Source organism: Topomyia yanbarensis, chromosome 3, assembly GCF_030247195.1.
Source record: "Topomyia yanbarensis strain Yona2022 chromosome 3, ASM3024719v1, whole genome shotgun sequence".
NCBI lineage: Eukaryota > Metazoa > Arthropoda > Insecta > Diptera > Culicidae > Topomyia > Topomyia yanbarensis.
The window spans coordinates 237,091,492-237,106,670 of NC_080672.1; the positions used below are offsets into that span (position 1 = coordinate 237,091,492).

At 34.5% G+C, this 15,179-nt stretch overlaps 1 protein-coding gene across 4 annotated transcripts in view; it reads left to right on the forward strand.

Annotated features, from left to right (window-relative positions):
- Positions 1-15,179, forward strand: part of LOC131689707 (calcium/calmodulin-dependent protein kinase type 1) — a 128,373-nt gene that overhangs the window by 84,884 nt on the left and 28,310 nt on the right. For all 4 annotated transcript variants that reach the window (XM_058974976.1, XM_058974975.1, XM_058974977.1 and 1 more), the window contains one exon: positions 10,107-11,468. In XM_058974976.1, coding sequence (XP_058830959.1) covers positions 10,301-11,422 — 1,122 coding nt within the window. In that variant the 5' untranslated portion in view covers positions 10,107-10,300 and the 3' untranslated portion in view covers positions 11,423-11,468. The remainder of the gene's footprint in view (positions 1-10,106; positions 11,469-15,179) is intronic.

A 15,179-nucleotide genomic window follows, 5' to 3' on the forward strand; every position in this document is an offset into this window, starting at 1 on the left:
TTGTGGTCACCAGTTATACCGTTGGTGTTAAGCAGAAATATAGTCCAGACGGTATAATCCGAAACATGTGATCTAAAGGACTTGGGCTCGAGTTGTATCAGAATTATTTTAATGTATTTTTTGCGTACAATAATATACGTTGAGCAAATTAAAATTAAAACAAGACTGAAGTGGGAAAGATTCCCGTTATTTTGAAGCTCAACTGATGCTCACCAGATCCCTGGGAGCTGAAAATGGAACTGCTATAGAGTTCCCCGTTAACTAAAGGTAGGTTAATTGAGTAAACCGGGCAGTATCTGTCACTATACGCCAGCAAGAGTGACTCCGGCCATGAAGCACTATTTGATTTTAACCAAAACTTTTGAACGAATCATCCAGGGATTAAGATTGGAGTAGCATCGTGAATATAACGTTAGAACATAAGTTTACTAAAATAAAATAACACGTCAGAAATAATGATTATGATCTCCCTTATTACTTTATTTGAAAATGACAATTCTACACAGCTTCACAGGCAGCAAAAAAATTAAAATATTAAAAAATTAGGAACCGTTCAACAAATTAATTTGTTCTTGGACGTCATATTTCTATCTCTTCTCATTTCTTTGTAATTTCATTACTATACTTTTCCTGTACCGACTGCTTAAAAGACTCTAATCTAAAAAATATGCTTTATATCGTTATTTACAAGATTTCATTGGAAAGCTGAGAAAAATTCCTATCAGTGTATGTACAAGTATCTTTTAGTTAAGTGTACTAAACGATTTTTTACTAACGAAATAACTCAAAATTTGTGTTTTTTGGAGAGTTTTTAAATTATTCTAATTATTAATCAACAAAATTTATCATTACTATTGTTCATTTGATGCCCCTTAATGTTCTCTATAACTTTTTATTAGACACTTTGTCTATATCTATTTTCATTTTGCTGCTATTTAATAGTTAACACAGCATGAGCTCGCCACAAATGTAGTGGGTTCGAAATCGTTATTTTTGCATATGAAACGATGTGATAAAAACGATTTTGCGTCGAAACCAAAACAGATAATTGAATGGAGTCAAAGAAATAACTGTAGAACTTGCTGAGATGCATTATTTCCATGATAATAATGGTGATGTTTATTATTTACTATTTCAAGAAAATTAACGAAAATGCTAATAATAGCACTAACTTTAAACTAATTTACTTTTGAAAGAATACTAAATTCACTTAACTGAAAGGTATTAATTCATTTTTCACTGTAAAATTTTCCTGGCTTTCGAATAAAAAGAAAAAAAGTACAATAAGTGCCGTAATTTTTCAATTAGAGCTGGTACTAGTGAAAATGAGATAGAAATATCCATGTTGAATAACCCAAAATCATGAAAATAAGAAAAGGTAAGTGTATCATGTCAAAGAACAAATTAAGCAGCTCATCAAAACTAACAATCTGAATTATTAAAATAATGAGGTTAACTATTAGGATTTTCAAGAAATGAATCGAAAAATCGTTTGAAATTGTTTAATTTTCAATAAATTACTTTGAAAATGCTACTTAAGCTCATTAGCTGAAACATGTGAGAGCATCACTCAATGCGAAATTTTCTCACCTTTCGAATGGAACTAAAACATTTAAAATACAAAGTATACTTTTAAAGTTAGAGGTATTTTAAGACAAATAAGTTTTTTACACAAAAAGTTCAATAACTCTGTAACGGTTGAGATTTGGTGGTATGTGTAGAACAATTTCTTTCTCCAAATATGGCAGTCTATCACCCCCCGAGAGATTCTTAACCATGAACCAAATACCCTGTATATATATATATATATATATATATATATATATATATATATATATATATATATATATATATATATATATATATATATATATATATATATATATATATATATATATATATATATATATATATATATATATATATATATATATATATATATATATATATATATATATATATATATATATATATATATATATATATATATATATATATATATATATATATATATATATATATATATATATATATATATATATATATATATATATATATATATATATATATATATATATATATATATATATATATATATATATATATATATATATAAATATAATTTTTCCAGCGTTTCAAAAAATTGAATTCATTGAAAATTATTAGTTGCCAAAAAATGGGGAAAAATGACATTTTAAAAACGCTGCGGGTAAGACCGACACCCCAAAGGGGCAAGAGCGACCCCCTTTTGAACTTTCTTTTTGTCCAATTTTTTTCCATTAAGAATGTATTGTGTATGTGTGATAAAGTGCACTTATGTGTATATGACTATATGTGATGCAAACGCATGCTTTCTGTAGTTTCATCGCGTAGCAAGAGGAAGAACATTCGAATGCGTGGTGTTATGAATAAATAATGTTTAACGCATGGTTTATATTATGGCACGGGTTTTCTCAAGTAATTCTTTCGAACTTTATTGCCACTTGTATAGCCATTATGACGAAGAAGAGCTGTTCTGCAAGCAGATTATATACGCTGTTACTAGGACTCATTCACTTGAAAGTGACGCACGCTTCGTAGTAAGCTATCCGGTTTGTGTTGTGATTTTTCGGAACACTGTTGATCAATAATCCGACAGTCAATGAAAATTTTTCATCAATAACATTTCAAAATCTCATATTAGATTATACTTTTCATTTCTTTTTGTAATATAACTATGAATCACGTTCAATTTAAAACTTATTTTTTTTTGGTCGGCTTGAGATAATACTGATAAATAAATACAAAAAAACATAGTTTCCGTATATTTCAATTATTAACATGACGTAATTATTGTATAATTGAACACAACAAATATACCCAGTCGTTTGTATAGAATCAAAAACGAACCCAATCATCTAAACACCGTGTCGGTCTTACCCCACCCAAAAACTGTCGGTCTTACCCCAACAGCGCACATTAGGGGCCGTACACAAATGACGTAGCTTTTTTCTGGCGATTTTCGACCCCTCCCTCCCCCCTCGAAGCATTTGGTCACAAAATTCTAACCTCCCCCTTGTAAATGACGCAGCATTTCCCTAAGCACCCCCCATGCAACGCGACAGGGAGATGAAAAAATTACATATGTTTTTCAATTCTTTTAAATATATGTCCTTACAAAATGTTTGACGACTTTTATCAACATTTTCATTATAACAGCAAATTGCCTACTAAACAAGCCCATTTTATGACAAAAATAGTGTGGATAGTTTTGTTTAGCATTTTACATGTCATAAAGCATGAAGAGAAGTTCACAATCCTGCAGCGGCCAACGATTTTAGGAAGTATAAGCACAGACTAACAGACATAACACTCAAAAACAAAGCTTCGCCCGCTTTAACGGTCATTTTAAATATATTTACAGTTGGGACTGTGGCCACAGTTGAAATTATGGCGCCACTGACATATGAACAAGCATATGGGGGATAGACCACTAGTGAAAAATTATTCACAAACCTGAGAGGAAACCCACCAGTAATTGAGTGTTTGGGACCGTGAATAAAAGGTGGAGCTAGTGTTCTGGGAAAATTGTCGGATCGATGTTTTTTAGGGAATTCCCTCATAGTGTTATGTCTGTTAGTCTGTGGTATAAGCTCAACTAAATTACTAAATTTTCTTTGATTGAATCTGAAAGAAAATTTAAATCAGCTACCAAAATAAGTCTACTAGTTAGCAATATTAGCTAACTAATGTGGAAATTTAAATCCGCATGAAAAATCTTTCAATTTCTTTGCGAGCCTGCCATTCCTCGAACAGTAAAATTTACAAAATGAAAAACCGCGTGAAAAGCAACTTGGGAATGGAGGAACATTAAATTGTTTTCTCTAATTAATCTAATTAATACTAGGGGCAGGTCACTCTAGAAATATATAACAAATTTGCATCAAATTAGAAAAAATGCATTTAATTTCCATTTTTGTATCAACTTTGCACTCCCTCGCAGAAAATTTTGTTCAACAAATGTCCTACGCTGATTCACTTTGTTCGACGTTTTGTTGAATGTAGGACTGATTTTTTGTAGGGTTTTGACGTCTTACACGCAACGCAAAATACATTGCACGTAACACAAAATACATTTTGAATTTTTATTTTGATGGAAAGAAATGCATTAGCTGATTTTTAAACATGCATCACAAGTGATCTGCCCCTAGAATTAACGGGTGCCCGTCAAAAAAATTTAAACTTAATGCTACTTCGCACAACTTCTGACCCTACCCTCCCCATCGTCACACTTCGTCACAAATTTGGTATACCCTTCCTACCCCCAAAATGCTACGTCATTTATGCATGGCCCCTTATTGTTAAATGCTCAATTAACAGTATTGAAATACTCAAACTTATCTTCAATACACACAAATAACGATATGGAGAGTAGAATAGAATGTGTGACACAAAAACTGGTTATTTTCAAAGCTTTTGTGTTATTTCCGTAAAATGTATCAACTAAAAATAACATCCAAAAGCGCATCAACTTTGCTTTCGCTTGTTTTGTTGTTTTCGTTGGCGTTTAATGAATCCATATGGCATCGATGTGTATCGAAATGCCTAAAATAATCGTACTATTAATATCCTGTCATTATTGTATGATTTAAAATTTGATATATGGGAAAAGTCGTGGGGTGTCGTGCTTACCCAGGGTGTCGGGCTTACCCCCAGTTCCCCTATTATGAAAAGCGTTTTTTCTCCGTTTGTTGTTTTTCATTGTAGGACTTATTGACTCTCCGAAAACAAGGTTATTGGATGCATGGTTCGCAGTTCTTGAACATACCCTTTTATTTTTACGAGCACGACATTCATTTGCATTCATACATAAATAACGAGCATAACAATAAATCAAAAAGTTAACATGATTTTGGAAAAAAAAACTGTTTGGCGTAAAGTTCCCGAGCAAAGTCGAACATCAAAATTCCAACAAGTAGAAATCATATTTTGATAATAGCATCAAATTGAAATCTTATTTTGCTATCAGTTTTAGATTTTTTAAATATGACATCAAATTTTGATTTCGTTTTGCTATCCTTCTTTCTTAGAAGAATTTTCTATGTTTATATTTCTTTGGTGAAACATCAAAATGAATACATATTTTGTTATCAAAAAAAATTTCAACATCTCGATGAGCTTTCAATTTACTCTCACTGATAGTAGAATTAGTTTTCTGTTTGATGTCATAGGACAATTTTGCTGCTCTCCATTTTGATCTTTTAACCGTTAAAACGACTAAAACGACAACAACCTGAGTAATCATTTGCCGAACATCACAACATCAAGTTTAGTTTTCAATTTGTTGTCAGACTCTGCTCGGGTAGCCCCCCTGTGGGGGTGACTTTACGCCAATTTTTATTTCTTTATATCCCATGTTCAATCTTAAGCCGTGTGGTGTCCGGCGGGCTGAAATCTTTTTGCACTATTTCAGCCAAGAATAGAACCTCTGGGAACTGTTTCCATGTCGTAAGAGGCGACTAACAACATGCTAGGAGCTCCTAGGTCGAGGTATTGCTCCGTACCGAAGACTTAACCTGGACGGACTTTAAGGTTTTCCATATTACCCTCTTTCCACTGTGTATTTAGTGAATCACTTTCTTCTGGCGGTTGTATATTAGCCGTAAAGGACGAAACCTAATTCTACACTAAGTAACAGAATATATTAATATACCGGCACTTCCACGCCAAGGTTTAACTTCCAAAGCTTTGGTTTAAAACCCGTTTTTAAAAAAAAGGAAGCTTGCATGTAGGAAATTTATTGAATTGGCCTAAGATGAAGCTGTCGAATTGCACACAAAGTTTTGCCTTTCTTATATAAAAAGGCTATGCAATCACTGTAAAAATCGACTTCTTAACCGAGGCCCGGAGGGCCGAGTGTCATACACCATTCGATTCAGTTCGTCGAGATCGGCAAATGTCTGTGTGTGTATGTATGTGTGTGTGTGTGTATGTGTGTATGTGTCATTTAAACTCACACAATTTTCTCAGAGATGGCTGAACCGATTTTCGCAAACTTAGTTTCATCAACGCTCCCATAAGCTGCTATTGAATTTTTAGCTGATCCGACTTCCGGTTCCGGAATTACGGGTTGAAGAGTGCGGTCACACAGCAAATTCCCATATAAACTGGTACCACCATGATGTTCAAATGATGTAAAACATATTAAAATTGATGTAACATTACTCTAGTTTGCGGGTCTGGATCACTAATGATCAATCAAAGCAGCTTTGACCACATTGGCCACCTATGACGGTTCATGACGCCCCCGAGGAGTTTTACAAACTTGATTTCAAATGAAAGATACAGTAATACAATTGACTGCTGCTGAATTTCATTCGGTTCTGACTCTTGCTTCCGGAGTTACAGGGGTGTTAGTAAGGATACACTGGAATTTCCCATATAAATCGGTACAATCGTAATACCTCAGAGGCTAAAAACTATTGAAATGGTCACCAAATTACTTCTAATCGCAGATCTAGATCACTGATTTCCAATCAAACATTCTTTGAATATATTGTCCACTATCGACGATTCCGGAATTCCGGGCATATTCCACAATTAAAGTAACATCGGTTCTTCGGTGATGACTGAACCTATTTTCTCAAACCAAGTCTTAAATGGAAGGTAAAATATTCAGTTGAGTATTGCGTCGCCGCCCCTCCCCCCCGCCTTGCCCTTACACCACCCTCCTTCATCACTCCCCTCCCCTTGGACCACCCTCACGCCCGCATTTCCTTCATCCACCCCGTATACCGAAATAAGATGAAGGATTTCTGACGCATCCTCCACTCCCACTCTACTAACCCCCCATTCCCTCCACTTTCAAACCCATTCCACCAACATTTCAAAATATAATCACATGAAGATAACATTGAACTCATGCTGAATGCTCATGTTAAATATTATTCTTTTGCCTTTCTCATATAGAAATTGCTAATTGCTCCAAAAACCGACTTTCCAACCAAGGCCCGGCGGGCCGAGTCTCATATAACATTCGACTCAGTTTGCCGAGATCGCAAAATATCTGTGTGTATGTATGTGTGTATGTATGTATGTATGTATGTAAGCATGTGTGTGTATGTGCGGATTTGTTAACAAAATGTCCACATCGGTTTCTCGGAGATGGCTGAACCGATTTTTACAAACTAAGATTCAAATGAAAGGTATAATATTCCCATAGGTTGCTATTGAATTTCATTTTCAACCGACTTCTTGTTCCGGATTACGAGTTGAAGAGTATGGTTACAAAACAAAATTTGTTGATTTGTCCACATCGGTTTCTCGGAATTTTCTGAACCGATTTTGACAAACTTGATTTTAAATGAAAAATCCATCAGCTGCTGTTGAATTTTGTGTGGATCTGAGTTCTGGTTCCTGAATTACAGGGTGATACGTACGATCACGCAGCAAATCCCGATTCTAACGAATTCTGCGATGAATGTAAAAAGGTGATTTTTTTTCCAAAATGTAAACACAACTGTTGAATTTGTAGATCTAGGTCACCAACAGTTATTCAAAGTCTGTTTGGCCACACTGACCACCATCGACGGATCCGGAAGCATCCAAATTCAGAATAACGGTTATATTGGTTTCTCGAAAATGGCTAGACCGATTTGATCAACTTAGTTTCAAATGAAATTTGTTGCGTCCCCGGAAACTGATATTAAATTCCATCTCCATCCGACTTCCAGCTCCGGAGTTACGGGTTGTGGAGTGCGATCACATAGAAAACTCCGATTCAAACCGATACCGCAATGAATGCAAAAAGGTGCTCTTATATATACTTACCAAGTGTAATAAGAATGAAACACATTTCCATAATGTTATATTGTACGAACCAGCTATTAAATCATAGTTTGGAGAAATGAGAAAGGCACAATTGCACCTCTAGGTGGATTAAAACAGGTTTTTTATGTTGTAAGCGAGCTGTAGATGTGTTAAATTAGGTTGGGTGTTTTTTATTAAATCTGGAACCGTCTACCGACAAAACTACATTTACGAATACCTCCAAAAGAGACTTCTTGAGGTCTCATGAAGGCCTGACACTAGCTTTGTGATACTTTTACTTTCCTAAACAGTGATCAAAATCTCAACATTCCAGAACTTCGCTTTGTCAGAAAATGTAGGGCCATCGGAAGCAAAAACTTCGTAAAATCGCACTCCTGGTCCTTTTTTCAAAATCATCCAGTGCAATACTCTACGTCACTCGTTCGAATTTGCACCGCTCATATGGTAGTCAGTATTTGCTAGTATTGCTGTTCTCCCATCCATTCTTCTTCTGGATCACCGAGGGATCCCCTGTCGTAGTGTTTATTATATTTGTTACGCATAATAAACATGTCGTTTGCAATTGGTATTTAACCCAATTATGGGAACGTGTATGATAGGGAGAGTGGAGATACTAACTTGTCATTAACATTTCGCAGTGATTTTTTTCACATTCATTTGGGATATCTTTTATACATTTGTACGCTTTCTTTGTACTGCAAACTTTGAAAATGATTATTGAAGTGTTAATAAGAAGCATTACTCCGGATGGCCGGCTGTTCGGAGTTCAAATTGTTCGTTTCGAATTCTCGGAAATTGATCGCGAGCGACTTCGTACATATTGCTAAGATCATATTGTCTATAGATGAATAGACCTCTATCATATTCCACGCGGCTTTATCCTTTCATTACGCCCCACGGAAGAATAATTTTTAAAATGCCTATTTGAATGGATTCATATTTCTACTGGAGGTCGCATACCTGAAAACTTTGATCTAAAATTAAAAGACAAAGCGCGGGGGTACTTAGCTAAATCACAATATCTACCAAGATATATCCTGATTCATCTCCCTACCTACTAACACCAATCCTATCCTGTGACACTTGTGGATGATGCAGATGACACTTGTGGACGATGCGGTCGTAATAGTCACAAGTGTTGAACTAACATTCCTTCCCATCCCAAAATTGACCTGCATGGGCGTGGCCATCTACGTTTTTGATCATACTATACTGCCGTTATAAGCTTAATTGTCCCATGTTCTATGGGATTCCCTATATACATGGGACAATTATGCGTAGAACGGCAGTATAATCTTAGTCTCTTTAGGTTGCACGTTGAGTATGATGAACTACTCCCAAGTATCATACAATTCTCGACAAACATATGATTACGGCCTAAAAGCCAACTATCAAAATCCATTTCGAATGAAAATTCCAGACAAACCGTTACTAGTCGAACACAGTTCACAACAATTTATGAAAGAGAAAACTTTTCTCTTTCATTTACTACCAACATCTGTGGCGTGTAACGGTTTGTCCGGAATTTCCATTCAAAGTGGATTTTGACAGTTGGCTTTTGGGCCGTAATCATATGTTTGTCGAGAATTCGTTCAATATGCAATTTCAACAGGCTTTGATCAATCACGGGAAACTCACGGGCGGTCAACTAAGCTAAGCGAAGCTTTATATCCCATGTTCAATGTTGATTTACCAAAAGTTCTTTTCACTGACTTTGAAGGTACTTCTGCCATATGTAAAACATCAAACATATATATATATATATATATATATATATATATATATATATATATATATATATATATATATATATATATATATATATATATATATATATATATATATATATATATACATTCATTCATATTCATTCAATGTGATTATTAGCAACAAATTATGAGTATTTCATCCACTAAGGAGATAGTCATGGGGTGGATTTTGTAGATGATTTTAGGGGGTCGTGTACCTGAGTCATTTTGAATACATCTTTAGTTGGGATTGTGGTCGAGCTTGTTTACATGGTGTTAGAATTTAAGAGCAATTTGAACCAAATTTCCGGTTCCGGGTGGAATCAAAAAGGTTTTAAGTTTAACATTTTCATGCTATGTTCTATCGGTATAAAAACAATAACCATTCAAGTATGCGAAATTGAGTACGATGGTGATTTGTGACGTAGTTTTATTTGAATGTTTGCACAGGTTTACTGTAGAAAAATCGTTCTAGCTTATTTGTCTGTTCTCTGTGGAAACAGTTTATTGAATCGAATTATAATATTTGTTTTGTTTGTTTAATTCCAGATCCAGTTCACCACCGTAGCTAAACGAGTCATCTGTGATTTGACCATCCGAAAGCTTTCGAATATTCGCATTTTTTCAAAAGACCTAATCTTTCAAATGTGCATTTTTTATTTGCATTATTTTAACTAATTCGTATGTATTCAGATAGTGCACTTTGTGAGTGAGTAGTACTATTACGTTCGCAAAATATAAAAATGCCGCTATTTGGAAAGAAAGATTCTGGGAAGAAAGTGCGCAAAGACACTAAAGAATTTGAGAAACAGCCATGCATTGAAGACAAGTACGTAATAAAAGAACTTCTCGGAACAGGAGCTTTCTCTGAAGTACGTCTCTGTGAGCATCGAGAATCGAGTCAGGCATACGCCGTTAAAATTATTGATAAGAAAGCATTGAAGGGAAAGGAAGACTCACTGGAAAATGAGATACGTGTTTTAAAACGATTCAGTGCGAAAAGGAATGAGCAAGACTCTGAAAAAACTTGGTTTACCCACCCAAATATAGTGCAACTTTTTGAGACGTATGAGGATAAGTTGAAAGTTTACTTAATCATGGAACTAGTTACTGGTGGAGAATTGTTTGATCGTATTGTCGAAAAAGGATCGTACACAGAAAAGGATGCTTCTTATTTAATTCGACAAGTACTAGAAGCAGTCGACTATATGCATGAGCAAGGCGTAGTACATAGAGATCTTAAACCTGAAAACCTGTTATACTATAGTCCCGCGGAAGACAGCAAAATTATGATAAGTGATTTTGGGCTTTCAAAAATGGAAGACTCGGGTTTCATGGCTACAGCTTGTGGAACTCCTGGCTATGTTGCACCTGAAGTGTTGGCGCAAAAGCCATACGGAAAAGCTGTTGACGTTTGGAGCATAGGAGTTATCTCCTACATTCTACTATGTGGTTATCCTCCATTTTATGACGAGAATGATGCCAACCTTTTTGCACAAATTTTAAAAGGCGAATTCGAGTTTGACTCCCCCTATTGGGATGAGATTAGTGAATCAGCGAAAGATTTTATCAAAAATTTAATGTGTGTTAATGTAGAAAAAAGATATACCTGTAAACAAGCATTGGCCCATCCTTGGATTTCCGGTAACGCAGCAAGTAGTAAAAATATACACGGAACTGTATCTGAGCAGTTGAAAAAGAATTTCGCCAAATCACGTTGGAAGCAGGCCTATCATGCAGCTACCGTTATACGTCAAATGCAACGAATGGCTTTGAATAGTGGTGGTGGTTCATATGGACGGAGTTCATCTCAATTGAACACTACATGTGTTATGGATGACCAGGATGCCTCTAGCAGCAAATAAGACTTCAGGATTCACTCGGAGAAAACAGCTATATCATGACATAAAGGTGTCCAAACAATAATTTTGGTCAAGTAACATTCAATTTCTACTATTTAAAGATCTTAATATTTGACTCTATCTCTCTTAATATTTTTATTTGCTTTTTTATTAACAAAAATCGTGTATATTTATGATAAATATTAAATTGTTGAAATAGAATTGGGTTTTAGTTAAACTTTGTTGTTTTATTTAATCTTGATCGTTCCTATTTGTTCATTTTAATTTAATTTGATATTTCCTGTGCCACATCATTCAGAGGGAATTTATATGGGATAAAATATTTGCATGTTGAATCCATAAACGGATTGCATGCATTTTTCAAGTGATCTTTTAAAGGTTTTAGGTGTGTTCAAATACAAAACAAAACCACTTTTGATCAATTTAATATACCCTCAAAATCTCGATTTATAGCAAAAACTATTTTTTCAGCAGCAACTAAAGAATTTTCTGCGCGATTATTTTTCAGCCGATTTTCAATTTTTTGAATGTTCTGGAAAGAATGATATATTACCTTCCCAACGGTATGCTATGTTATGTTCTTTTGTTGATTTTTTCATGAAAAAATTGAAAGAATCTTTAACTCCGCATCCAACGACACATTTATCATCAAAATCGATTAAAAAATAACTGAGTGATTATTTTTTTTCTATTAGAAACTTGCTCGTATGAACTTTTAACCCTCCGACACTCGCGCGAATGGCTCACTGAATGAGTAGCCGCTGGCGCTGAAACAAGATTTCGCTAGTTTCTGAAGGTGTTGCACTAAATACAACGGCGCTAGTTCTGGAGGGTTAAGGGATCGGTCTCATAAAATTTCCAAAAACTAGGGATGGGCGATACTGAAAAAAGTATCGATACTTTGGTATCGGGATACTTTGGTATCGGGATACTTTGGATTATTACGATACTGAGTATCGATGTATCGGGGGAAAAGTATCGATACTTTCGATACTATCGATCAGTATCGAACTTTTTTCTTTATTTTCAACAACTATACTGCCGTTCTACGCATAATTGTCCCATGTATATAGGGAATCCCATAGAACATGGGACAATTAAGCTTATAACGGCAGTATATTGAACGCAATATAATTGGCGAGAAAATTAATAAACAGATTTAAAATTTGGTAAGACCTGGAATAAAATGTCGCAGTTTTTCAAGAGATTTCAGTCTAACTTATTTTTAAATTCAAATTGGAAAAACCTATTCTAATCAAAAACTATAATTTGTTATAAAATAAAGAAAATTGAGAAAATGAAAAAAAATTAAATGAAATGATTAAAACTAAATAGAGAAATTAAATAAATTTGAACAATAAAAATGAACGCCCAATGAAAAATATGAAAAAGGCTGACACATTAAAAAACTGGAAAGAACGCATGATTTCATCAACAGAAAAATATTTATATCCATTTCAGTTCATCTGCCTTTCATTATAATTCTATCGTTGAATACGTTCAGTAGAAAATTTAAAATATTTTTATTGGAATGTGCGTCAAAATTAGCCATTAGTAATCGAGAGTGGCGCTCTTGTACTGTTTCCATCAACCAATCGTTTGTTGGTCGTGCATTGTAACTCAGCAAGTCGAACTATCAAAATCTGTGGCTGTGGTTGGCGCTCAATATTTCGAATATGATTGTAGTACTTTGCTTTGGAAAATTTACGAATTCAACTTATATGGGAATTCCATAATTGACCGAGACAACACAGTTCATTTTTCCGGCATCATAATTCCGATCCGTATGGAATTCAAAAGCAGTCTATTGGCGATTTAACGTCGTTATCAAAGTGTTGAAATTTTTGCAGAAACACAAATTTCGTTGAAAATTACTCAAACATCCGGCAATTCTTATTTAATAGCAGAGCGACATTTGACTAATACAGAACCTTGCTTGTTCGATCGCCAATGGTCATAAAATATGTTTCATTTGAGACTAAGATTGTGAAAATCTAAAATCTAAGAACTAATATGGCTTTAATTCTTCAATACGGTCATTTTCACCGGAGCTTCCGGTATTGTCGTTAGTAAACTGTGTATCCAAAAATGTCTATTTTTATCGCTTTTTGGCGAAATCCTAATAAATCGTGATAATTTTAATCATTCATTTGAAATCTAGTTTTTTGAAAATTGGTCGTAAATTGTCTGAGAAATAGGTGCAACATTAATTCAGGAATTTGGAAACTAATTCTTGATTTCATTTATCCAAACTACGATTCCATGGCTGGTTATGTTTAATATAATGGTGGGAATGTCTATTAAATATTCAGTGCGATTTACACATACGTACAATGAATCGACAGCTACGAACTTGAGTCGCTATATGTCGACCCTGAAACACTTGAAACCAGCGGCGAATCCAGGAGGAGGGTTCAGGGATTTGCACCCCGCCAAACATTTTCAACTTGTTAAGAAATTTTAAATTAGTTTCTCAACTCAAAATCATTTCAAACCAAATTTTGCCCTGGTTTTCAGACCCCCTAGGAAAATTTATTCTAGAGGAATTAGAAGATTTTATTCGCGTAGAGGGGTACTTGATGAGGGAAGGGCGGTTTAGGGAAGGGTGGTGAGTGATGTGGGGGGGGGGAGGCTCACCGCATCCCCCTAGTTACGACCCTGTTAAAATACAGAAAACCTATGTAAGTTAAAAAAAATTAAGGCCGAGATTGAGTTGACGATGTTCTGAGTGATTGCATAATAGAAAGGTTAGGAGAAAGGCAAAAAAATTATACACGAACTTTAACCCATATAGTGCAACGGTTCCACATACAGGTCGGATTTGATTATCCGGGGATTTCAAAAAAATCTCACCCCGGATAACCGAATCACTCGGATAATCGAGTCAAACTTTGTTTTGTGTAATTTTATGAATTTAAGCTTCATTCGCGAAGAAATGGGAAATAAAATAATCAGGGTAAATTTTCTTGTTATGGTAAATGTAAATGTACCTATTTTGGTCCTAGTCGATTTTTCATAATTTCAAGGTGTAATTTCTATTTTCAGTTGATTTTCATTTATTAATTACATTGGTAACGAGTTAACGGTAAGAGATTGTAGTCTAGGTTGGGACAGGTTTGTTTAGAGGATGATATCTTGTTTCCATGACAATATTTTTTAGCTTTTAGTACACTATTTTGTGGATATATTATGTAGCTTAATGTCTGCGAATGGAAGATGTTTACTTGCAATTTTAAATAAGACTCAGGATCAATTTTCTACATGACGGCAAAATGGCCAAAAAAAGTGTTGTATATGTTGGGACACTTCAAACAATTTAAATATTTAAAGGCAATTTAAACTTTAATGCATTATATTTATTTTTTGGTTAATATTTATTTGTTAATTGGTATTTTAGAATAAGAATAAGTAACTGAAAGACTTATTTACTTCCATTTGACAAAGTTAATCTGACTACCAGTTTTTACATGTAAAACTTGTATGCAATCTTGTACGCATGCGTAATTGTATAGTGTCACAACCTATACGACACGCTTGTCCCAACCAATTTTGCGACGAAAAAAATCCAATGAAGGAAATGCAAAACCCTGATAGGTAATAAGATTTTAGTTACTTCTTAACACTTTACAATTGTTTACGTTGAAATTTCAATAAAAAGATTCAATTTAAGATGGCGCAGAAATCAGCACAACAAAAGATTTTTCGCTCGTTTTTTAACACTGCTTAGTGCAGCTGTGACAATAATGAACTATAACTTCAA